The sequence below is a fragment of the Amphibalanus amphitrite genome, unplaced genomic scaffold (genome assembly GCF_019059575.1).
Source record: "Amphibalanus amphitrite isolate SeventyFive unplaced genomic scaffold, NRLGWU_Aamphi_draft 000623F_arrow, whole genome shotgun sequence".
NCBI lineage: Eukaryota > Metazoa > Arthropoda > Thecostraca > Balanomorpha > Balanidae > Amphibalanus > Amphibalanus amphitrite.
Window position 1 is genome coordinate 215,265 of NW_024882117.1, and position 25,707 is coordinate 240,971.

The 25,707-nt window shown below is 53.9% G+C and overlaps 1 protein-coding gene across 1 annotated transcript in view; it reads right to left on the reverse strand.

The window, feature by feature from the left end:
• LOC122363482 (dual specificity protein kinase CLK2-like) overlaps positions 1 to 25,707 on the reverse strand; it is a 97,422-nt gene that overhangs the window by 48,659 nt on the left and 23,056 nt on the right. The window contains exon 2 of the mRNA XM_043332789.1: positions 3,716 to 3,908. Coding sequence (XP_043188724.1) covers positions 3,716 to 3,908 — 193 coding nt within the window. The remainder of the gene's footprint in view (positions 1 to 3,715; positions 3,909 to 25,707) is intronic.

Below are 25,707 nucleotides of genomic sequence, written 5' to 3' on the forward strand. Positions count from 1 at the left end.
TGCTGAGGGCTGAAAGTTGTCTTGTTTAGAGTGGTGAAAGTTCAGGATATGCCAGCCACCATGGTGGGTCAGAGTTACATGTGTTGCAGTCAGTTCGGCTTCGGCAAGCACACGGATGGGCATACGCATCAAGACCTGCTCTGCCATACTTTCAGCCAATTTTACCTAGGTAAGTCTTTTCTTTTTTCTACCAGAAGCTATGACATTGTGAATTTCAGCACTGTGGCCTGTGTGTAGCTTTCAGGAAAGCAATTCTAAATAAAGCTCTGATAAAGTGCAAAATCAGCAATGCAGCCCTCTATTACATTTTCTACAACATCTTACTTGTTCCTTGCATGGAGAGAAAAATGCAATGTTATGAATTCGTTTATTCACATAATTTGACAAGCATGCAGTTACCTGCTACTATCACTGCACAAAACAGAGCAGAAAACATCAGTTGATCAAACACAAGACATAACAGAAGTTTACAACATAGGGCTGCCGAACCTGCTTCCTCCCACCACAGTTGATGCCATTTCCTAGCCTGGCTTGATGTGAGCACTGAATAGCTGCTTTGTCTAATTACAGCTCACTACCATTCAACTTAAACTACTCTCTTTAAAGTAAGAGTGAGAGCGTTCAGTGTTCATAGCAGCTCGACAGACGACAGACAACAAACATCTTGACAAACCAACCAGTATTTGATTTGGCTAATGATTTATGTGCTTGTTGTATCATGGCCAAACTACTTTAACAGCAATAATCCCTGTTTCATCTTGATCTTGCTTTTATTTCCATTTGAACTCAGATCTTGAAACAATCATCTGAAGTGATATCAGATACTGGCTTCTGTTTCTCTTGAAAGCAAGTTAAAACAACAATGATAAACTAAGGCAGGAGATGTGAGTTGTGGCAGTAGATTTTTGATTCAACATGTCAACCTTATATTGCTTGAGACCTCTGTGACAGACAAACAAATATTTATAGTTTTTTGATAGTTTGGATTCTTGGCTTGATTTAGCAGATCAGCTGTGAACCTTGACTTTGAAATCACATAAATGTCATGGTACCCGAACGAATCCTCGCATGACATTTCTTCGTAGCACAATTTTTCGTCCGCATTTCTTCGTCTACAAATCTTCGTCGGTGCATTTATTTGTCCCTCAATGCTTACTCTTGCATATATTTGCGTTGAAGAAGAAATGCGAGACGATTTTCATATACCCTGGTGCGAGACAAAGTAATGCGATAGGTACGAATAAATGCCCTGACGAAGATTTGCAGACGAAGAATTGCGATACGAAGAAATGCCATAAGAATTGTCCTGGAATCCTTTATTGGCCATCATATATTGACCTTGATAAGATAAACGCATCATTCGCGCAATATTTGTCGCACTTTGATACCAAACTATTGCTTCCAAATGCCGACGTAAAGAAAACCTTTATGTGACGTCATAGAAACAGCGGATTTCCCAAAAAGTAAACAAAAATAAAAGTCTTATATCTCGAAAACGGGTGAATATTTTCCGGTAAAATTTGGTAGATGTTCATTTTCGCTCTTTGTGATTCACGCTACATCACTTTTATGCCAATTCATTAACTTTTTTGAAGGTGGGAGGGTCCCTTTAACCCTCGCCCGCACATGGGGGGGGGGGGGTTGCCACCCCCCCCCCAGGCAGTCTTTCTGCTCTGCACTCAATATTTTTAGAGCTAGAAGGCTGATTTTTCGTATAGCTGCTCGTCTATTCTTTCTTGATGTCCACTGAAAATTTCAAGTTTCTGTGATATTTGGTTTCGGAGATATGACCTTGTTTTTCAGGTCATGTCATGACCCAAATGGCCAATTCTCAACATCTTGCGTTTGCCATGGGCCTTGTGAGCTTTTGACACCCTGATTTCGGCCTTTTTTGCCAGTCTTACCTCCCACCTATCATGGAACATGTTGTTCGACGATGTACAGGGGTCAAGGTCAGGGTCAAGGTCAACCTAGGTCATCTAAGATAATTGCGTTTTAGGCAAGCTGAATTTACTTTTTGTGAAGTTTTTTGACTGCATTTTTGGTAAAAGCTTCTCAGATCATGATTTCATGTGATATGGACCCAAAAACAATCGGTGCACACATCAGTATACACACAGACACACACAGACATACAAACACATATAATTGACCTTGACCTAACTTGACCTGAAATGACCTCAGCAGCAAAATTCTGGTCGGATAGTGTGACAAAGAGGTTCTAGCTGGCTTGGCACCAGAAAACAGCATCGTCATCGGTATTTGATAAGCAGCGCACTTGATATCCAACGGTGACCCAAAACAGCAACATTTTTTAGTTTGACCTGACCTGGAAGGTCAATGACTGACCTGAGAAGGTAAAACTGGGTATCATTGGATTCGTCTCTTCCCAAAGAATCTTTTTGGTCTTTACTGCTAAGCTCTATCTCCAACAGGAACGAAACGGCGCGGGGGGGGTGGCAACCACCCCCCCCCCCCCATGTGCGTTCTAGGATGGGAAAATGGCATGTGCGGGCGAGACGAGACGAGACACGAGACGAGACGAGACACTTCCTGACTAGCTAGTGCACCTATGCAGATTCGCTGCAGGACTTTGTAAATAGTCTCCAAGATAATAATTTCAGCTTCCCGTCAAAGATATTCATTTCACCTGGATAAATGTCAATTGACACCCGCATCGTTGATCAAACTCCCGAACCATCTTCAATCATCTCTACTCTCAGCGCCACTGCAGGGCGTGTCAGCCGCACCCCTCCCCCTTCCCCCCGGTCACCCGACACCGTCTCCACCCGCGCTCCGTCGAGACAGTTCCTCCCCGAGGCGGGGGGGGGGGGGGGGAGGGATGAGACGGCCGACCTTCGCATCAGCAACTGGTGGTGCACGGGCCACCTCCGCGGAACTGGCCAGAGCTGGCCACACCGGAGCGGAAATGAACCGCGCCTAATGCAGTGACTGGTTAGATATCAAGGCTGCACGCTAATGCTCCACATTATGTCATCATCAGTAGCGTGAATACTAATTTAATGATAGTTACTCTCTGCTTCTAACAAACTGGAACGATTTAAACTAATTAAATGTAATGCCTCATAGGTTTAATTGTTTATTTAGCTTAATTTCTAAGTTACAATTACGAGAACGAGTGTCGGAAGCATTTGCGTTCCTATTAGGGCAGTGTTTGGGTCGGCTAAATCACTCTCTTAGCTGGCTCGGCGAGGTGGGGGCGTAACTGGACAACACGCCCTCACCTGAATACTAATCACCAAATACGAGCCTAATCACCACGCTCGTATGCACACCCACGAGACCTAGCTTCACGTTTGTATCACTGCCGAAGGTTTTCCTCCCGGCCTCCCGGCCACCGCGGCTGGTGGCGATGTGCTCCAGAACGCCGGTCCCTCCATCGTTAAATTAGAGGATCCTCCTGGTTGATGGCACAACTGTCCCGTCTTGCCTCATCTGACTGCTGCAGCTGTCCTATCACTTATTAGCTCCAGCAGCTGTCTTGTTCTGCCTCACCTGACTACTGCAGCTGTCCTATCCTGTCTCACCTGACTGCTGCAACTGCCCTGCCCACTGTCCAGTCTCACCTGACTGCTGCAGCTGTCCTGTCCTGTCTCACCGGACTGCTGCAACTGCCCTGCCCTGCCTCACCTGCAAACTGCAGGTGTCCTGTTCTGTCTCACCTGACTACTGCGGCTGTCCTGCCCAGTCTCACCTGACTGCTGCAGCTGTCCTGACGGCTGCCGCAGCTGTCCTGACGGCGTCCGTAGCTGTCCTGCCGCAGACGATGACTCAGTTTGTGTCGATTGCGCCGCTGCACCGAGGAAGGACTAGACGAGTGCCGCCGCCGGCCCGACAGACAGCCGGCGTCGCTGGACGGCCGGCTCGGCTGGCGGGGCCGCTCCGGTCTGCAGGACAGCACGGGGTACAGGTCAGGGGTCAGCAGAACCCGGGGGCAGGTTATGAGGTCAGTTGGAGTCAGGACACTGATCAGAGGTCAGCTGGAGTCAGGGGCTAGCTGTGGGCGCGGGGCAGGTCAACAGCACTCCTCGAGGTAGATCAGAGGTCAGAGGGAGCCAGGGGCAGGTCAAAGGTCAGATGGAACCGGGCCGGTCAGGGGTCATCTGGAGCCGGGGCAGGTCAGAGGTCAGCTGGAGCCAGTGGCGGGAGGTGACAGCCACAGGCCAGGGGTCATTTAGAGTCTGGTTGACAAGTCAGAGGACATCTAGAGCCGGAGGGAGGTCAGGGGCGGTGCGGGGAATCTAAAGCCCTGTGCACTTTCATTTAGATATTTTTTCTTCGTCCCTGATACCACTGTTTTCGAGCCACCCAGAGGCCAGAGAGATGCAGTCACCCTCCTGCGACAGTAATGCATTATCGCTCCGTTTCCTGCAAGGTTGCAAACACCGGCTGAGGGCCGGGTGAGGTCTATCACAGTCAGTATCCACTCGGTGCCTCTCGGTCTACTGTCCGTGACCTGAACCATCTCTCATCGGTGCACGGGCCGCCGCGCCGATAGGTGCAGGACTGGAGCCGGTTGACGGCGCAGGGGCCGGCTGCATAGAGATAGACTTCCTTGTCTTGGAGAGGGGCTCATGGAAGGCCATCCATACCCCCTTCGTACCCAGGTCGCTGCAGCCCGCTAGTCGGTCTGTTTGTCCATTTTTTTTTTTTGTCTTTCACTCTGTATGTATGTCCGTCTGTCAGTATATCCGTCCGCCCGCCCGTCGCCTGTAGACTGATATTGTTCGGTGCTCAGTGGCCAATGCCATGATCCAAGTCCCCCGCCCGCTCCGTGATGGCTGGATATGAGCAGTGAGGCGCGCAGCAAGATCGGGAATGTTCCCCGTCCCAGTGATTCGCTCAGATCCCCGCGGATGGAGTTGAACCCGGTGGACCGAGCCGCTCAGGGTCACTACCGCGGCGTCTATCGAAGGTACCAGTCGACCCCTCCGAGCGCTGCGCAGTGCTGGCTTGGCAGAACTGGCCTTCCGCTCTCGGCCGGAGGCGACGGTCGGATAGTTACATCTAGCACCAGTCTGACCGGCGGCGACGGTCGACTGGAGATACATCTCTCGCCCGTCTGACCGGCGGAGCAGCGCGGCGGAGCGGGGGAGCGCCCGGCAGTCAGCGCCTTGACCCGAATCGGTGCCCTACGGCTGCAGTGGCGAGGAGCTGATGCCCGGCCGCGGGTCATGTCTCGCAGACATATCTCAAAGGCTCCATCGCGGTGACCGTCAGCAGGCGCTGATATCACCTGCAGTGCTCCCCAGTGACTGTCGACGCGACCGATCGAGGCGCCGGTCGCTACCGCCGCCACTGCTTTAGATTCCGGCCGGCCGGTTTGGGACGCAGAATTTCATTTAAAAATTCCGGTGAAGTCGATGTAGCATTTTTACATTAATTCTGGGCAGGTCAGCGATTTTCCGTGCAGTTGAGAGTCATGAGACTCGTCCATTGCGTAATTCTGTCTGGTTTAAGCCGCCAGAAAATCGTGTTCCGTTTTCGGTCATGATGTCATGACCCATGACTTCAAACCGCGAGTAATCCTTATCGGTGGGTTTCACATATCCAATGAATACATCAATACCGACTACATTGACAGTCATGGGTTTAACAGATGGTGATAGTATCATTACGTACCGGATCTTTTCTTCAGATTCGTGATCTCCACTCTCTGAATATTATTAAACTGGAAGTTGTAAATACACAAGCGATTGCACAACGTTTACAGAATTGGTTAGTTGAGTTTTGTCCAAAACGGACTGCTGCCGCTGACAAATGCTCCGTGAAGTGAGCAATTGCATCCAGGGGCGGAGCTTCCTATTCAGTTGGTGGGGCGGCGCCCCACCAACTTGCCATTTTGCCCCACCAATGAGCGTTTTTCCCCACCAACTTTAGCAGACTGTTAGGACTTTGTTGCATTAGCTAACCAATCTTTTTCGCATTGGGGAGCTTTGGAAATGTCTGCCCAGATGTCAAACATTATCTCTGTAATGAAAGGAATCGATTCAGTGTTGCACTTTATCTAACTCAACAATTGGACATTGTAGGTTTGACGACTTTTTGCCCCACCAGCTTCCCCGGAAAAGCTCCACCCTTGATTGCATCAAAGTTCAAATGCATTTTGTATGTTTCGAGCTTTCATGGGTCGATCAACGTTCCAATGAAGTCACAAAAATCAAAATACGTTGTACGTATTATATCTTTTATATTGCCGTTTCAAGTCGTAACGAACAGAACATCAATACAACATGATGAGCATCAATTTACTTTGTTATAAGCAAAACATTCAATATATTTACTTATATGAAGTGAACACATAATAAATGTAATAAGTGGTCCCGACTTTTATCGACGTCGCTCCCCGGTGACCAGCCGAGCAGCCGGTGGCATAATGTCGCTAAACCGACGGTCACTATCGCGCCCGGCTGGCGACGTCATGCATTCATAGTGCCGTGAACATCGCCATGAATTTTCCGAATAGCGCGCCCCGATAAATCAGCCGGGCTCCTAACGGTCATGGCCGCAGCCGAGATTTCCGCACTCATGAAAACCGAGGTCGGCGGCGTCCAACAGCACATTAATGGCTGAGTGTGCAGAGTTTGAATACTGTGCAGCGTTTTAAGGACCTCACTCCGTGCAAGTGCACCATTGCATAGTTTGCTTATGGGTGGCACACAATGGAGCACGCCTTAGGGCACGGAACAGGAGGGCTCCATACGTCACTGGGTTATACACCGCTAGTTCCACAGTGATTGGGCGATCGATGTGGCCATTGTATTGACTCACATCAACACGAAAACGGGGTTAGCATGCCTTTGGTGACGTCAGGAGCAGTACGAGCGTCCCAGAAGTTGTGCAGGAGCTCTGACAAAGATTGACCGTTGTGAAAACGAAGGCCGAGCACTGCGCATCGATATTCCCACCATCACATCATGCATGCCACTTATTCAGTGAGCACGGAAAATGTCTCCAAATCTGAATATCATTTCCCCATAGCTCGGTCCGTCCGCTACCATTTTCAGATGAGCCGCGACTGTCTCCGGCACACATCTGTCTCATCGTTCACTGTCCCCCGGACGCCGGCCAATCCCGTTTGTTTCGGTTCACTGCGTGACATAGTACAATCAGCCCTCGGTCCTCTCAGCCAATTCCACAGGTCACAGGTCACAGAAAGGTCGCCAAAGGTCACCGGCTGACCTTCCGCCCCCGTTGTTATTTGGGAAACCTCGTGAGGAGTGCAGATTGGATCATTTTCCGCTGTAGAATGAAGCGCTGCGGGATCGTCAGAGACCTCCACGCGCTCCTCGCCAGCAAAATGACCAGAGTCGACAGATTATACGTCCGAAGCATGCAATATATAAAAGCACAGAGACACCAGTGGTGATCGTGCCGTGCTGTAACGTCCTTTTGACTTCTTTACTGAGCTCAACTGGAGTCCCCAATGTCCTTTGCAGATTCTATCGAGCGAGCGAGAAGAGTGAGACACCGCCCCGCCGGGCGAAAAATGGCTGCTTGACTGCAGCTCGCCTGGTATCTCCCTCCTCGGCCCTCCCTGTGTTCTAAACGGCTGGTTGAAGCCCACAGCTATCAAAGACCAGCCGACCGGAAAACTTATGAAGTCTGACGCCGGCCCCTCATCCTCATTTGATTTGAGGCCGATGCATTGTCTAACATTAAAAAAAAACTATTTGCAAGAAGCTCCGGGAGGGTGAAAACCAGCTCAACCCCCCCCCCCCCTTAAGCAGTCCACACGGCACGGACTCAATACCGGCCTTCCCGACTGATTTCAGTCCCTCCCGTCAGCCAGCAGTCGGTCGAGCCGCGTAGTGAGCTACTCAACTACCTCCCCGAAGGAGTGACACATACCGGCTACTGTTGACAGCTGCCGGCCTCCTCTCGTCACCTCCAAGCGGTCTCCACTCTCGCCCTCGGCCCTAGTCACGAGATGAGCAGTTAACTTGGTGCCTATATACTTAGTACCTACCCCCAGAGTGACAGCATTTTTTCCAGTATTTTGATGGTTATGGCAGTTGTCTGCATAGACTTTTATATTCACGTGACTATTGTGAAACTTGGTAGGTAGGTAGGTAGGTAGGTACCACATAACTTGAAATTACTTGACGTAATGACATGATGTGGAAAGTGAAAATGATACCTAGGTATTGATGGAAATTTATGGACTTAGGTACGCTACAAGAAGACTGAATTGGTCAACCAATTCAAATTCAATCTACTTGTGGAGTAAGTCTATAGATTTTCATCAATAGTTACCACTTACCATTGAAGTTACTTGCTATCATGTTGATTTTATACATAAGAACCTCATTCATTTTATTTGTATGACATGTTTGAATGCAATTTTATCAATAAGTGAAGAAAAATGTTGGTAGTGCTCAACAACACATTGGTAGTGCTCAGCTGAACATTGGTAGTGCTCGGGCACTCCCAGGCCTATACAAAACGACGCCCCTGGTCTCCAGGGCGAGGCTGCAAGATAACAAGTAACGAGACACTGTCCTGGTGGAAACTGGAAGCCCGCGCTAGGCCGGGAGGCGGGAGCTGTCGAGGCTGTTGATTGTGTGCCAGTCAATGCTCGCTTGAAGGATGCAACGTAACAACTCTGAACGATCATACTAATCTCCGGATCACGACAGTGATTTCCGGATAGTAAGTACAATGGCAGCGATCGTGGCCATTTTCGTGGCCAACTGTTCGCAGAATCTGCATGTGTTCTGCGCATTACAGAAACAGCCAAACACTTATAGGTAGGCGCGCCGGGGCCAGTATTGCATCACGATTTTGTGGTGCCTTTTTGAACAGTCGCCGGGACAGAATTTATGAGGTGATTCAGCATCGAGCGAGTGATTTCTGAGCAGGATTCAATGCGGCGAACAAGTATTTCACCACGCCATAGCCGACTCGACTATTGATGAGCGGAAGCTCCTCTCGAATGTATGCCGTTTATATTTCAAAGTGAACCAGGTTCCGTCACCAAAGTGCATACACGAGATGTTTGTGATATGTGAGACCACTCCACCCCGCTCACCAGCCATATCATCGTCTCAAACCTCTCGACGTGTCGGAAAACGCTGACATAATCGTCTCCAAAACGTTCACTGATGCTGTAGGTACTTCGATTAGCCGGAAACTGCTGGCTGTGACATCATACTCGATTTTACCCCGAAGTTCGACATCATCAGCATGACAATGACACCATGAGAGCGCGCGCACTTGTGACACCGTGACACCTCCGGCGTGACACCGGGGCCAATACACCGTGACCGACTTTGATGTCAGACGTTCGTCGATCCGTATTCGGGGCACGCGTCGACAACGACGGCGGTCGACGCGGGGTGGCGACTGGCGCCGGTCGCGCTCTATTCAGGACGCGGAGCCGACTGTATTCACAGGACGACGCCGACTGTATTCAGAAGACGGCGCCGACTGTATTTAGAAGACACCGCCAACTGTATTCAGAGAACGGTGCCGATTCCAGCGACAGAACGAACGTTCACGACAGACTTTGACAGCAGTGGTGTCTTTCGGTCGGCGGTATCGGGAGGGTTACTGGGTACTTATGACTGCACGACGGGACACCAAGCGCTCCGGTTCGATGCGGTTCGGTTCAGTTCGGTTTAGCACAGCTCTGGATATGACAGTTTCAAAAAGAATGTTATTAAATGACAGAAAAACATAGGCTATTGTTTGTCGACCATGAAGTTATAAAGCTTCATCTAACCGAACCGAATATTTTAGATATTCCCAGAATGATGAGAGATAAGTTATAACCAAATAGTTGAAGAGCTCCCAGACTTGTAAGAGAACAAAATCTAGTCATTTGGTCGCTGGTGGAGTACATCAACCTTTACAGAAAATCTAGCACTGCATCATCAAATCGTAGCAATATCGCTCTCATCATTTTCAAGGTAAACTGCACTCTGTGTGTTGCTATCGGGGCACGTCCGTTCGAGACGAGCCGAGGCCATTCCAGCAGCCGGACTCCAGCGCGGCGCGCGCTGGGCAAGCCTGCTGCCAGGGGTCCGGAATGGACTGGACGGACGGGGCACGAGGACTGGACTGAAGGCTGGACTGCAGGGCACACGGGGACTGGACTTGCTGCAGAGTGAAAGGACGGGACACGGAGGTTGGACAGGACGCCTGGACCCCATGAAGCTTCAGGCCCGGTCAGGACCCAGGTTTGAATTCGGTAAAGCCCCTGGGTCCAGCGCCGTATCCAGCAGGCCCTGTCCTCATGTTTGATGTAGTGGCCTGAGTCACACATCCTATAGGAGTGGGCCACTCGGACCGGGCCGGTCTGTACGGGGCAGACGGCAGAGCGTCGCCGACCGGTAGCCAAGGCCAGCCGGCCGGCCGGCCGGCCGGCCCGCCACCGCTGCGGGCCGGTCCACTGCACACAGGAGATCCTGCAGGGGCACCGGGGCCGCCGCGCCACACTGGGGACGTCCGGTGGTTGAGGACGCTGCGTCTGCAGAAAACGGATGCTCCAATCGTCCCACAAAGATGTTCAGTTGACTTTCCAAACGTTACACCAGTCCCGTTCATGGCTGCTCTTGAGCTGTCAGTAGACAAAGCAAAAACTCGACAAGTTCATTTGATTAAAACATCACTCAGCTCGAATCGACCACGCCTGAGTTTTTCTCATCACCGAGGCGGAAATCTGACCGGCTCACACCGCACCGGTGCGGAGTACCGCCCCGCGGAAGAGTGCCGCTCGTGCCGATCATTTCCGGCTGGGGGCGACGATGACGGCCGTGGCCGGGTGGCCGTGACCTCGTGATGGCCGACGGACGGACGGTGACGCCAACGGCCGGCGCCCGTGACTGCCTTATATGGACGGCAGCGGCTCGCGCCGGCCGCCCCCCGCGCGTCGGACTCGAGAGCCGCCGACCGCCGCTCAGCCCCCGGAGAAAACAGACGTCAGCGCGGGCCTCACGGCGGCATGACGCTCAGGAATGCTGATTTTCAAACCCATATCTCCGAGATCTTAACAGTCGGAGTCGGTGAGCTGCCTCAGCCGGAACCCCCACTGCGCGCCAGCTCCATCGATGGACCTCGGCAACAGATGCCGACGCGTTCCACGAGGCACCGCAGATCGGCTGCCGCTGATCCGAGCCTTCCGGTGACACGACCGCGGCGACTCTGCCGTCCCCTCAGGTGCAGCTGCAGTTCCGGCGGCCGCTGCGGCCCACTGGGAGCGTGACGGGGTGCTCACGACGGCGACGCTCCCGATTGCACGCTCCCGCCCGAGCAATAAACTATCCGGGCCCGGGGCCGAATTCATGGCCCGCAGTGATCGTGGGATACGAACGAGCTACGACCCCTGGCGTGCCGAACTTCGTGCCGACGAGGATAATGAATGCCGTTCCGTGGCTTTTGCGCCGTTTGCTGGCATTTCTGAGCGGCATCGGCGCCCAATTAGTGAACTCGTGTGGTCACGTGCGGACTGCTGAGCGCCGCTTCAACATGGTCGGCCCGAGAATGCCAGCCGGAAACGTCAATCGGGCGTGACGGCGCTCCGTGCGCGATACTGCATCGTGGGCTGACTGGTGGGCTTCGTATGGATTGAATTCATGACATCCGAGCTTGTAAGATATCCCGCCGATGCGGCAGGAAGCAACGGGAAACCAGGCTCGGTTAGGTGAGCGGTCGTCTTGAGAGCCGGGGTGGCCGGTGCTCTTCCGGGGAGCGGGTACCCTATCACTACTGCAGGCCAACCGACAGGAAAAACGAAAACGTTCCGTCCTTCGCGCGGTCAGTCCTGCCGCGGGTGGGGGCGGTGTAGCGGTTTTTGTCGATCTGTGTCCAGTGTGCAGCTCGTTATATGTAGCGTGACGCAAGGATGAATGTGAGCCGTATAAGTGTGAGTCAGCTTCAGCGTCGAGCTGTGAACCGGTGACCCAGCGTTGGTCATAGCCGCCGGCATCTGATGCCGGCAGGGCCGAGTTACACCCTGCAAGTAGCTGGGCCGGGCATGACGTATGGGAGCATGATTGGCTGGTTATGATGTGAGATATATGACGTATGACAGCGCGATTGGTTGGTGATGATGTGAGATGTGTGTCTGCGAGCTGTGGATGTGCCAGGAGGGGGATTGTGAGTTTAGTTGGCTGGAAGGTGTAGAGGAGAGCAGAATAGATCTTCTTCTTGTGCTGGACGGTGACTTTTAAGTCAGTACGACAAGCTATTTCGGCCTTCTCGACTAAGTGTTGTGATTATGTCTGACGTAGAAGAGGGCAGTGGTGCACCGGTAGCTGGTACCAATACCATGGAACCAGAGTTTCCTGCGCCTGCATTCGATCTGCGGGCAATACCGGAGTTCGACGGCAGCGGTGACGTCGTCAGATGGCTGGAGCAGGCGACACAGCTGTGTGCCCTGCGTCGTGTGTCACTGGCCGCTGTCATACCCACACGCCTGAGGGACCAGGCGTACGAGGTGTGGGCCACCCTCTCCTCCACCGAGCAGCGGGATGCTGCAATCGTCCCCCAAAAACTGCATCGTGCATTTGCATTGGGACCCGACGCGGCTATGTATGAGCTGTATCACCGACGTCTACAACCGGGCGAGTCTGTGGATGCCTACCTGGGATCAGTCAAGCGGCTGATATCTCTCATAGGTTCAGTGTCCAACGAAGTGATGACGACGCACTTCCTGCAAGGTCTGCCGCCGGAGGTGCGGCTAACAGTACGTAACAGTGCTGGAGATGAAACTCTCTCCTTGGAGCGAGCCGTCGCCGTCGCTAGGTCAACGTTGGCGATGGCGGCCAGGGAGAGAGCGACTGCATCGGTGGCTGTCGTCCAGCCGCCGCCATCATATGTACAGCAGCAGCGGGGAGCCAGAGGGACGGGTCGCCGTCCACCACTGCGGTGTTGGACCTGTAACCAGGTAGGCCACATCGCCCGGCTCTGCCCAAACGGGCACGGCGACGGCGCTACATCAGCGCCACGGGCTCCGCCGTCGCCAGCTGCCGCAGTGACCCAAGAGCCCCCATCATCGACATCAATGTAAATGGGCGCAAGTGCCGAGCACTCGTCGACACAGGGTGCAGCGAGACAGTGGTGTGGAAGGGCATGGTGTCCTGCTGGGAGCGGAGTGACGCCAGCTTGGTCGCTGTCAACGACAGCCCGGTGCTGTGCTGTGGGCGGGCTGTGGTCAGCCTTGGAGTGCGCGGGGCGACAGTGAGTGTGCGGGCGGTCGTCGTACCGGCCCGGTTGCTGGGCGTAGACGTGTTGCTGGGCATGACCGGCATTGACGCCCTGCAGGGCGTGAGTGTAAGTGGAGGATCCGTTCGCTTCGGGAGCGACAACCCAGTTGCGAGCGTCGACACGGCTGCTGTGGTGCAGCGTGAGGCCCCGCCGGAGCGGGAGGTGTGTCGTGCGGTCGACACGGCTGCTGTGGTGCAGCGTGAGGTCCCGCCGGAGCGGGAGGTGTGTCGAGCGGTCGACACGGCTGCTGTGGTGCAGCGTGAGGCCCCGCCGGAGCGGGAGGTGTGTCGAGCGGTTGACACGGCTGCTGTGGTGCAGCGTAAGGTCCCGCCGGAGCGGGAGGTGTGTCGAGCGGTCGACACGGCTACTGTGGTGCAGCGTGAGGCCCCGCCGGAGCGGGAGGTGTGTCGTGCGGTCGACACGGCTGCTGTGGTGCAGCGTGAGGTCCCGCCGGAGCGGGAGGTGTGTCGAGCGGTCGACACGGAGCCGGAGCTAAGGATTGACGAGACTGACTTCACGGCTGTGTTCGATGATGTGTGGACAGTCCGTTGGAAATGGGCCGGTGGCGTGGCTCCGCCCCCGCTTGGAAACTCGATAGCTCAGTACGGTGTGCCGAGTTGTGCGCGTGAAAAATTCGATGCAGAGCTGGCGCTGTGGATTAGTGAGGGCTGGCTGCGCGAATACGATGAGACGATGTACGGTCCCGCACAGGGATTGATCCCGTTGATGGTGGTTACTCAGGCAGCGAAGGACAAGGTGCGGCCGGTGTTAGATTATCGGGAACTCAATCAACACCTGACACGTCACACAGCCGACGCTGACGTCTGCGTGGAAGAGCTGCGAAGGTGGCGACGTCACGGACGCCGGGTCGCTGTCCTGGATCTGAAGAAAGCTTTTCTTCAGCTTCGTGTGGACCCGGCCCTGTGGCCGTACCAGACAGTCATCGTGCAAGGGCGGCGGTACTGCCTGACCAGGGTCGGCTTTGGGCTCAGTATCGCGCCTCTGATCATGAAGGCTGTGGTCAGGAAGGTGCTCGCACAGAGCCCCGGGTTGGCAGAGGCAGTGCTGCCTTACGCCGATGATCTGCTGGTCAACGAAGCGGTGGTCTCGGCTGATGAGGTTGCCGAGCACTTCGCTCGATTCGGGCTCACATGCAAGCCGCCGGAGCGGGTCGCGACCGGTGCACGTATGCTGGGCCTTCGTGTCGCCGAGAGCGACGGGCCGGCACTCCAGTGGAGTAGGGACGGGGAGTCACCAACGCAGGCTCCACCCGTGCTAACGCGGCGATCTGTCTTCGCGTGGGCCGGCCAGCTGACATCTCATGTGCCGGTCGCAGGCTGGCTGCGGCCGGCCGCTGCATGGATGAAGCGGACTGCCAACCGCCTCAGCCCGGACTGGGACACTCCGATCGTCAGCGAGGAACTACAACGTGAGGTGGATGAGGTGTCACGGCGGTTTCGAGCATGTGACCCGGCACGCGGCCAGTGGTGTGTGACAGGGACGAGCGTCGTGGTGTGGACCGACGCCAGCTCCATCGCCCGCGGTGTCGTGCTCACTGACCCTGACACGGGCGCCATCATCGAGGACGCGTCCTGGCTGCGTGCCGAATCGGAGAGGGACGTGCACATCAATATCTCAGAACTGGATGCCGCTCTCAACGGTGTCAACCTGGCGGTAGCATGGGGCTTCCGTCGCCTGACGCTCCGGACAGACTCGGTGACGGTGCACCGCTGGCTGAGTGACGCGCTGTCGGGTAAGGCAAGGCTGCGAACCAAGGCGCAGTCCGAAATGCTTATCCGACGGCGCGTGGCTGTTTTCCGTCAGCTCGTCATCGAGTACGAACTGGAGGTCACTATCGAGCTGGTCGCGTCAGCGGTCAACCGTGCTGATGAGGTGACGCGGGTGCCCAACGCCTGGCTGCAGACTGCCGACCAGCCAACCACTGATTCGTCCAAAGCACAACCGGTGGCTGTCGCTGCCATCACAAGTGCCTCAGCGAGTGACATCCGCACCATCCACGAAAACATCGGTCACCAAGGAGTGAGGAGAACGTTGTGGTACGCCCGACGTGAGCTGGGGGTGAGGCGGGTGTCAAAACCAGCTGTGCGAGACGTGGTCAGACGATGCCAGACGTGTGCCTCGATTGACCCGGCGCCGGAGCGCTGGCCCGGTGGGTCACTCGGAACAGAACGCACGTGGGATCGCCTGGCCATGGATGTCACCCACGTGCACGGCCACCCATACCTGACGCTGGTGGACTGCGGGCCGTCGAGGTACGCCATATGGCGACGGCTTTGCCGGGCAGGAGCTCTGGAGATTGTGAGTGAGCTGGAGAACGTGTTTCTAGAGCGTGGAGCCCCGGCGGAAATACTCACGGACAATGCGACAGAGTTCCGTGGCCGGGTCATGTTAGCGTTCGCGGCTCGCTGGGACGTATCCATCCGGTTCCGCGCTGCCTACGAGCCCGGCGGGAACGGCATCGTCGAGCGCCATCATCGTACCATCAAAGTGATGGTGGCCCGGCAGTCCTGCTCCGTTGCTGAAGCAGTCCATCGATACAACGTGACACCGAAGGATGGCAGTGACCCGGCCACAGCTCCAATCAACGGGGTGCTTCGACACCCTGGCCGAGACGTTGACGTGACGCCCCGCAGAACCTCAGACGAGCCTGGTGACGCCCTGCCGCTGAAGAAACCCGGTGTATACCAGGTAGGGGGCAAGGTGTGGGTTCGGCGGCGGGGCGACCGATGTTTTGTAAAGTCAGACGAGGGTATTGTGACAGGCGTCGTTTCGGCCCAGACAATCGAAGTCGATAATGTCCCACGACATGTGCGAAACCTCCGACATCGGTTGACCGTCCCTGAATGTCCGAGGCCAGGGGCTCTGCGAGCGCCAACGGTGGAGTGGTCTGATGACAGCGAGTGTGATGGCGTGTGTGTGTCGCCAGCTCCGAGTGATGTGACGGAGTCGGACACGCGGCCGCCCAGCGTCGCTCAGTCCCCGGACCCCGATCCACCGACCGGGTCCGATGTGTCCGCAGACGAGAGTGAAACGTTCGTGCCTGCGACGCTGCGGCGTGGTACGCGTGTTCGAAGAGAGCCGGAAAGATATGGCGATGGTGTGCCAGAGGATGTAGTTGATGCGTTGATTGAATGACATGTAACATGTAGAGTAATGTGGTTCTTCAGAACCAGGGGGTGATGTAGCGTGACGCAAGGATGAATGTGAGCCGTATAAGTGTGAGTCAGCTTCAGCGTCGAGCTGTGAACCGGTGACCCAGCGTTGGTCATAGCCGCCGGCATCTGATGCCGGCAGGGCCGAGTTACACCCTGCAAGTAGCTGGGCCGGGCATGACGTATGGGAGCATGATTGGCTGGTTATGATGTGAGATATATGACGTATGACAGCGCGATTGGTTGGTGATGATGTGAGATGTGTGTCTGCGAGCTGTGGATGTGCCAGGAGGGGGATTGTGAGTTTAGTTGGCTGGAAGGTGTAGAGGAGAGCAGAATAGATCTTCTTCTTGTGCTGGACGGTGACTTTTAAGTCAGTACGACATTATATTTGCCGCCCTCTGTGCGCACTAGCCCGGCCGGCGACTCGTGAGGTGAGGTGGATGCCAAGCGTGGGGAGCCACTGCTGCACTTCACACCGTCTGGTCTCATGACAGAGCTCAATTGTCAGTAGCAGAGCGGGTACCTGTACGACAGCCGCACTGACATCGATGGCAAAGAAATACCGGCCCCGGCGAGGTTAAACGTGGCCTGCATCGCATCGTTATCCTCGCTCGGTCGCCTACCACTGCACCGCCCAACAGCACTGGGTAATGAATATGTCAGGAACGCAGATCAAAGACCGACCGTATAGGACTTGTTGTCATGGTAAAACACACGCTGGGGGACTATACATCATATACCTATAGAGTCAGCTATGCATATAGGTAGCTCACCCTTTGTGCTGGTCAGTGGCCACAGCGGATAGATGACTAGTCGAGGGATTACCGGTTTGGATCGATAGCTGGATAGATCGATTAGAAATTCTGATCATGAATTTCGAAAATAGCAAGATTGGCCGTGCTAGGACAATGTTGTATTTGATGCAATCTTGATAGCGTTGAGTTCGATCTAAGCTGATCCATTGTGTCGTCGAGTATGCATTCTAGAGGGCACAAACTCTTGCACTTCAGAGTAGATAAACTAAAATACATCTTGATTGACCCACTGAATTGGGTTAAGTTAAGCTCCAGAACCGCCATCCAGCAGCCCTTTATTTACATATCGTAATGACCTCATCTAACTTGGTAAAGACTGTTTCAACACAGTCTTTCGGAATACAGAGCTCAACTATCCCCAGGAGCACGCGGTCAAGCCCACGTAATTTGCGGTTGCCAGCGACAACTCAAATAGCGTGTGCAATTTGCATACCCCAAACCGAAAGTCATCAAGGTTCTCTCAAGCCACTGATCCGGCTCTGGCCATTGTCTGGGAATCTCCCCTGAGGTCATCTCCGGGGCTCCCGTGGCTAGGCCGAGTCGCGAGTGTGATTGACTGTGACTGTGTGACTGAGACTGGAACTGTGCCGTGTCGTAAGCGTCAGGGGTTCGGGTCGCTGTCGGTGGGTTTCGATAGGAGCTCGGGTAGCGTTTGGTGGCGGCAGGATCTCGTTCGGTTGGTTACCGTCTGAGTGTCTGATGCGCCCGCGGCTCGGCTTATTGTCGGCAGCGGCGGCCCGCCGGGGCGGATCCGACCGTTCGCGTCTGCAGTTGATCTGGGGCCGATAGCCGCCTTCTGCCGTGCTGCCGGGACACACCCTGTTCCGACGCCCTCCGCCCTCCGCCGCCGGGACTGCGATCGGTTCTATCCATCCATCCGCGGCCACCCGGTCACTGCAGGAACCGGACACACAGCCGGCACAGATAGGGCTATCGGGCCCCGCGGTCGGTGAGCCGGATCGAGTGGTCACCCGCAGATGCGATAGCGGCACCGATGACCACCACGCAGGACCGACTCGGTGCCCGCCTGGCGGTCGCGGAGGGACGGACGGCGCCCGCCCCACGGCTGCAGGAGGGCGGACGGCGCCCGTAGCTCGATACAGAACAGCCGTCCGCTCAGGTGCGGACTGCTGAATGAGCATTGAACGATCTGACACGTGGCACGTGCCACGCTCCGGTGTCTACCGGTTTCCCCAAGCGGCAACACTGGGTGGTCTGATCTGATTCCGATCAGCCCGGGACCGAGCAGCCATTGTAGCACGCTACATCTTGAACATTTAACGTAGTATCTTTTCGGCACGGCTCGGTCCGGCAGTCCCTCTCCCTCGCAGTCCGGCCACACGCCTAGCTCGCTTTCCCACACCCAATTCCCCCCCCCCCCAGTTCCCCTAATCTATCACTGTCCGCACAGAATGGGCAGCCGTTAAACTCCCATTAAGACGCGCGCTTTTGGAGACAGCTACCGCAGGATGAACGATTCGAACCCCAACAAGTAACAGCTGGATCAGTAACATTGTCAACAGCTCATGGACCCACGCCGAGGACAGATAACGGCTGGGAGCGCTGGATCAGTAAGATATGTCAACAGATCATGGAGCAGTGTCAAGGATGGATGCCGGCTGGAGCACACAGCCTCCTTTGTCGGGTACATCAGCCCAGGGTGAGTGACCCTGGCAAAACAACCGGGTGACCGACCTCACAATGGCCTCATGAGGTAGTTCCAGAGATCTCCGCAGAGGAAGAAGGCGCTGACTTACGGCCACACCCGGGCCAGTGGGCGGAGCAAGAGTGACGTCACAAGGGGCGTTGCCGGCAGACGAAACGGAAGGAAACAAAAGTTTGAATAAAATGAAATTGAAGAATCAAAATTAAAACTCGAAAATCACAAACCTTTCGGGGATTGTTTTATGCCAGCGATTACTAAAATGATAAAGCACTCAACACGAAGACGATTCGACGGCCAAAAATTGCAGGCACAGAGGAGCAAGGTGACTAAACAGGACAGAGGGCGCCATCTTACGGCCCCACCCACCAGAAGAAGGCAGAGGAAGATGACGTCGCAAGGGCGTGGCAGTCACCCCTCCCCCCCCCCCAACTATAAAAGGGTGCGCCACCCAACCAGAAGAGAATCACAGTCGAGCAGCCGAGAGTCACAGTCCACAGCTGGAGCCGGAGACGCCATCTGGGAGCCGCCGTCAGTCCGGGTCACCCGCGAGAAGCCTCTTCAGTTCGAGTGACCAGAGCCGGAGGACAACCGCCGACGCTTGAGACCACACTGAGAAGCGGAAGCGCAGAGAACTCCAGAATGTGAGTGTTGTTGAAAAGTCTGCTCAATCCCAATCCTTGCCCCCCCCCTCTGCCCAGCGTGCCGTGCCCGTGACGACTGCCAAACATTTTCGGTTACCATAAAATGCACTCTCAATTGGAATTGGAAAACTTAAATTACTTTGAACTTATTGGTCCAGACACCCTAGTAGCATGTTAGGATCTGAATTTCGAGGTCATGTCAGAGTCGCCAGCAAACCGTTATTGTCAGTGGGAGTTCACGATTAGGCCAAGAGCGAGATCCGAAAATTTACATAAGTAGCTCAGTGTCACGAACGCTGAAATTGATGACAGGATGCGTGACAACGTTGAAATGTCTTTGTCTTCGGTCAAGATGGTTCGTTCGATTTATTATGGGCGATGGCCAGGTGCGTTTTGAGGTTGGAACGTTTGTGAAATAAAGGGTTTAGATTCGTGCTGTACTCACTAAAAGTTGCATTGCGAAATCATTGGTAATATTGCTGTAATCTAAAATGGAAGCTAAAATGGAAGTCGAAATCAATTATAGAACAGGTAAATACGTTTGAAAGGAATGTAATGTTTTAAGGTGGCGACTGATTCATGCGATCGATCTATGAATATGGCTATGAATTATGATTTGCGACAGATACGAATGCTTGAGCGTACGGCGGAATTTTTCCTGTTACTTAGGTGCATAGTTGCGAGCAGTGGTTTGAGGTTGACGGTTTGACACTTTGCGACTTTAGATGGTCACTTTGCGTCATTGAAATTGCGAAATGTCGAGTAACAGGTAGATGTAGAAATGTTTGTGGTTAGAACTAATATGCGACTAATATAGGTACCGATCGTTGTGCTTTGTAGAATAAATACTAGAAAGGACCAGCTTTGTTGGGAAACGATCAAATGGGACAGGAGTAAAAAAAAAAAAAAAAACTTACGTGGAATGGAGCTGATGAGATGTCGAACAGGGAGATATCGAAGCGATATTTTACCAGATTCACACTCACTGACACAGCCGTTGAATCTCCCGGCCCGAAGAGACCGCACACACCAGTACTGCACCGCGAGTGATGACGCGCCCATCGCGGCGCGGCCTTGACAACTGTCGACTGTCGACGCGGCGCCGGCCGGCGGCCGTCGTAATCGTCGTTCCCGACACGGGCGTTGAGCCGCCAGAGGGCGCGAGAAGCAGCCACAACAGGGGCAGTGGGTTAGCCGTAATTGGGGCGCGGGCGGTAGGTGAAGGTCACGTATAGGAGTCTGGTTAGTTGCGGAAAGTTGCAACGGGATAAGAACGTAGACAGTTAAATATGATATGCTATATGATATCTAGGACTGCACTTCGTTTGATGCGCATTGTTTACTGCTAATAGGATGATTTAAATTAGATTCCCTATGAAAGGCTAGGGACCCTATGACAATATTCTGGCACTCTATAAAGATAATTTGTTTAGGTAACTAGTAGCCCATCAGAAGCTATCGAACGAGTTTCAAGGAGGCATTTCCGTTTGAGCATTCAGTAATTCACTATGGTACGGTGGATCACAACCAGACGGCAGATCGATGCGTGTTAATTGGTTCTAGATCATATGTCTGATTAAATCAAGAGCGGTTCAAGGTCTGCTAGGATTGTATACGAGAACTGATGATAAGGTTCACGCGTGTAGCAGCAATTAGGACTTGAGATTACGATTAGATTTGGTTAAATTATGCGTTTCTGCTATTCGCGTTCTTGCGAGTTAGCGCCAATAATTACTCCAACAATATTGGCACAGGGCATTGTGAGGCACAGACGGCTTGTTTGCCCGCCTCCTATGGCGTAACGTTTACCAGCATGACTGTATGAGACACAGATGCACTTCTCGAAACCCACGTCCAGACCGGAATAATAAGAGGGACACACCGTCACGTACGCAGGGCATATGCACGTTTTCCGCCAGTGGTACCGGCCACTGTTAATTTTCCCGCTTAGGTAACACTGGGTGAGAAGGCAGTGAGAGGTTTCTACGGCAGGGGGGAAGGGGAAGATTGGCACAGTATGCAGTGGAGAGTAAGTTATGCCAAAGGCAAGAAGCCGAAGGTCAGGGGTGAGTCACCCAAAGGGCGGATAAGGCGAGCCGTAGTGTCCCGGATAAGTCCTCATACTTATTTCGTAAAGGTACTCTAATCGGTACTGGACAGCCTCAGGGGAGGGAAGAATGTACTCCAGGACACGTAAGGCCTTGAATAGTAAATCCCATGGTTAAGGATAGTTCCAGGATATGAACTAGGGTCCCTGGGTCGTGAACGGGAATGTTACACGCGGACCGGAAGAGGGCATAGGTAATCTCTCCCGGTAGAGAGATAAGTCGGATATAAATCGTGTATGTGTGTACCATAAGTCTATCGGTCGTGTAGTGAATCCCATAAATTAGTAGGGTGGATATTTATGCAATTATTCTGGACGGCCCTGCGGTAAGTATCTTTGTCGCCGGTTAGCGGAGCATGCATATGGATTTCGGAAAGAGACATTTATCTCGCCGGGGAGATCGCTATTAGTCAGGCACCTAACGCCATCGGAGGGAATTCGAGGGGCGCTAAATAAATTTGGGGTGAATATATGACGAACGAACGTAGAGAGAGGATGAGAGTGAGAATGGTAAAGGATGAATCTTAGGATAAGGCCGATGGGAGTTTAGCGAAGCTCAGTTAGGACAGTCAAACTAATTAATCTCGAGGGCAACTTAAAACTAGCAACGCTAATACGAATTAAGTGGGCAATTTTCTTAATGGGAAGGCCAGTGATATAGGAATGGGTGACTGGACGAATGATCACATTCAATTTATCAATGTAATTACCACCCATATGTTTGGCAGTGGTCATCGGGACTTCGAATGCCCTGTCCTTCACCTGCCCAACTGTGCCGCAAACCCAGCTGATCGGATACCTCTATCCCTAATCCGAGCAGTGAAGAAGCATCTCGTGCATCATGGTCTATACAATGAACAGAATCTGTCGCCGACCCTGACGAGCCTCTGATGGGGGCCGGGACATTTATTGTAGCGGAGGAAAAACTTCGATGAATTTTGAAGAATGTATTGAAGAAATCCGGACGATAGATGATGACGAACGGTAGACGAGGGTGAAATGAGGAGCGCAGAGTAGACAGGTGGACCAGAGAAAAACACAGTGAGCACTGTCGATGAAGTTCACTGTTCAGAGTTCAGATGACACAACGGCGCCGCCGCGGACGGGGCGCCGTCAGAGCCGTTCACTGCACTGCAATACGCCGGCGCTCGTCGGGGCGCCGGCGAATTCGCGCACTGCCACTGAGCTGGGCTCAGTGGCGTTCACTGGGCACACGAACGGGGGTGCCCTCGGAATCGTGCTCGGTGGCACGACTCCGTCACTGTTCACGTTGGCAACCCGCTGGGGGTGCCGTCGGAATCGCGCACGATTCCGTCACGGGTTCACTACACCGGCGCACATCGGGGCGCCGGCGGAGCCGCGCACCGCCACCGAGGACTGTACCCGGTGGCGTTCAAGTGGAGACTGCCCGCAGCGACTCGAGGAGCCGCCGCGGGCACAAAGAACAATCAGTCGTACATCTAAAAGCAATTAGAATATGAAACGAGAAACCTGTGAGAAGAGCCAGAGCAGGCTCGCGCGGCACGTTCGGTTATACGATACGGCGGCGGCGAGCACGAACAGCCGTCAAGTGTGAAGCGATAGCGCGAGTGACAAATTGTAGGCAATTAGAACTTGAGACGAGAAACTAACACAAGAGCTGGTCCAGGCTCACGGGGCATGACCAGTACTGCGATAGATCACGCGTGGCTGTCAAATGTAAAACGAAAGAGAAGAACAACAGGGCAGTTCATTTCGTCGGTGACACACTCCTCCCCTGTGATCGACTTAAGACGGGAGATCACACAACCACTGAACACCGACGGAACATTCTGTACATCCACGAGATTCACGACTTCGCTACGCAGGTTCTCGCGAGTTCTTCCTAAACTACACAAGCACCTATACAGATTTATGGTACACTACCTATATCACTTAGTACTAAATCATAACGAATGCAAACACTTTCGGCACCTTCACAATCGTTCATTGCGCTAGACCTCGTCCCTGGTCATCTGCACATTAGTCCACTGGTCGCGTCACTTTGTCACTTCTGACGCCAGTCTCCGGTGCGCAGTGTTCGGCTACACCAGAAACGCAACGCGAGTGTTCACACGGCTGTTGCCGGTTTCGGTTGTCGTTCTCCAGAATAGCTGATGTGCTGTCCTTCCAGCAGTCAGCTGATCGGTCGCTGCTCTCAGTAGGTCAGCAGGGTCCTTCGTCGCCTCAGTTTCCCTCGGTACTCAAGGTCAGTGTCAACCGGCAGCGCGGCACGCGCCACTCAGCTGAGCTCCCCCACCTCCAGATGTCACTCGTGCCTAATGGCCGGCTGCGCGGACGGGGGAGGGGAAAGCGGTCCATGTGGCGAGCCGGGCTAGAGGGGGACACGGGAAAAGACATAAATCTCGGCGAGTTTGGTGTCTGCTCCACGGGACGGAGGGCGAGATGAAGTTTCAGAAATGGTCTATAGGCCAGGCTCAGTGGGTCAGTGGGAGTACGGTCGAAGTACAGCTGTCAGGATGTGGGAATGATGTGGCGACAAACCCGTTCACTACAGCTGAGCTGCTTCTTCTAGGACAGCGACCACGTGACCGGCCGTGTGTGGGTCGCTCCATTCGCAGTGACGAGTCGTACAGCGCGCACTCGTCTGTCCGGTCCTGGCAGGAGCTCTGTTCTCGAACCAGGGACCAGAGTCCTTTCGATGTGCCAGGTTTTGGGATTTTTTTCTTTCTTCCATCGGCTCCGGATGTGTCGTAGCATCCAGAGTTTCTCCTTGAGGATCTGCACCGTGATCCGATACGGAGCGGCGATCCTCACGGGGTCGAAGATAACCGCAGTTCTCCTGAGCGCTCCTCGTCTGGTCGTCTGCTTCTTACTGTCTCGGAACTGGGCACTCGGCGAGTCTCGCTCTTCGTCCCAGACAGCACCCAGAGCTCCTTCCGCAGGGAGATAGGTGTCATCGTAGTCCGCATCGGGGTGTGCTTGTCTCACATATGGTGTGCTGCTTTGCACTTCACTCGTGTTGTTCATCTGGTTTTCGAGCCGTAAGTTTTCCTTTGTGAGCAGATCGGGACCATCTCTTCTTACTGCTCTGGCGGCCTCTGACACGGTTCGTTCTGGTTGATGGGCGTCGTCCATACAGACACTGCCGTGTCGCGCTTTCGTGGTCTCTGTCTTCAGTTTGACTTGTGCATCTGCATCATGATCGGTGACTGTTTTCTGCGGCACAAGGTCAGCGGACGCCAGCCACGATTCGGTTTTGAAGACGTTTTCTTCCTTCTCGTTCTGGTCTGATTTTTGTCCGTCGTTCAGGTCAGGCGAGAGGCGGTTTTGAGCCGTTCTTTCTTGTCGGATGAACTGTTTCTGATCAGCCGTCTCCTGGATATCCGCTACGCAGGCCACAGCCCTTTCCTGGAATCGTTGCGGGACGTCAGTTTGACTTTTCCGCATGTCTGACTCAGCGAGTGGTCGATTGTTGCACGAGGCGCCAAGCACCTGGGCAGCAGCGTCGGAGTCGGAGATCACCTGGATTTCCGGGTCTTCGCTCGGTTTTCTGGCTGAGGGATGCTGCAGGGATTTTGCTGCCTCAGCTGTTTCACCTGGGTTCACTTTTCGGAGGCGTCCTTCTTTCGAGCAGGATTCTTGAGTCACCTCTTTCAGGTTCTTGTTGCTAGCGAGTTCTTTTTCCGAGCTCAGCAGGTCTGGCCCAGCGGGTAGCTGGTTGTCGAATGAGATGCCAAGTACCTGGGCAGTAGCGATGGAGATCCATCTGGTTGTCACTTCCTGGCTGTCCGTAACTTTCAACTTCTGGACACTTTCTGACGCCGGTATCCTATCTTTGGGTAACTCGTCGATCCACGATGGTCTGCTGATCTGAGGGCTAGCTGGGACGGGGCTAGCAGGGAGAGGGAGAGGACAGTGGAATGATATTTCGGACTGCGGGAGTCTCGTAGTAACCGTTCGCTGTCCTTCCCGTTCAGCTTTCATGAAGTCGTCCCTTCTGCCGGCGTTTCGTCGATCATTCATCTGCTGTCGCCATTGTGCCTCTAGTGCAGCTTGTTCCATTTCATCTTTTGCGATTTGCAGCTCACGT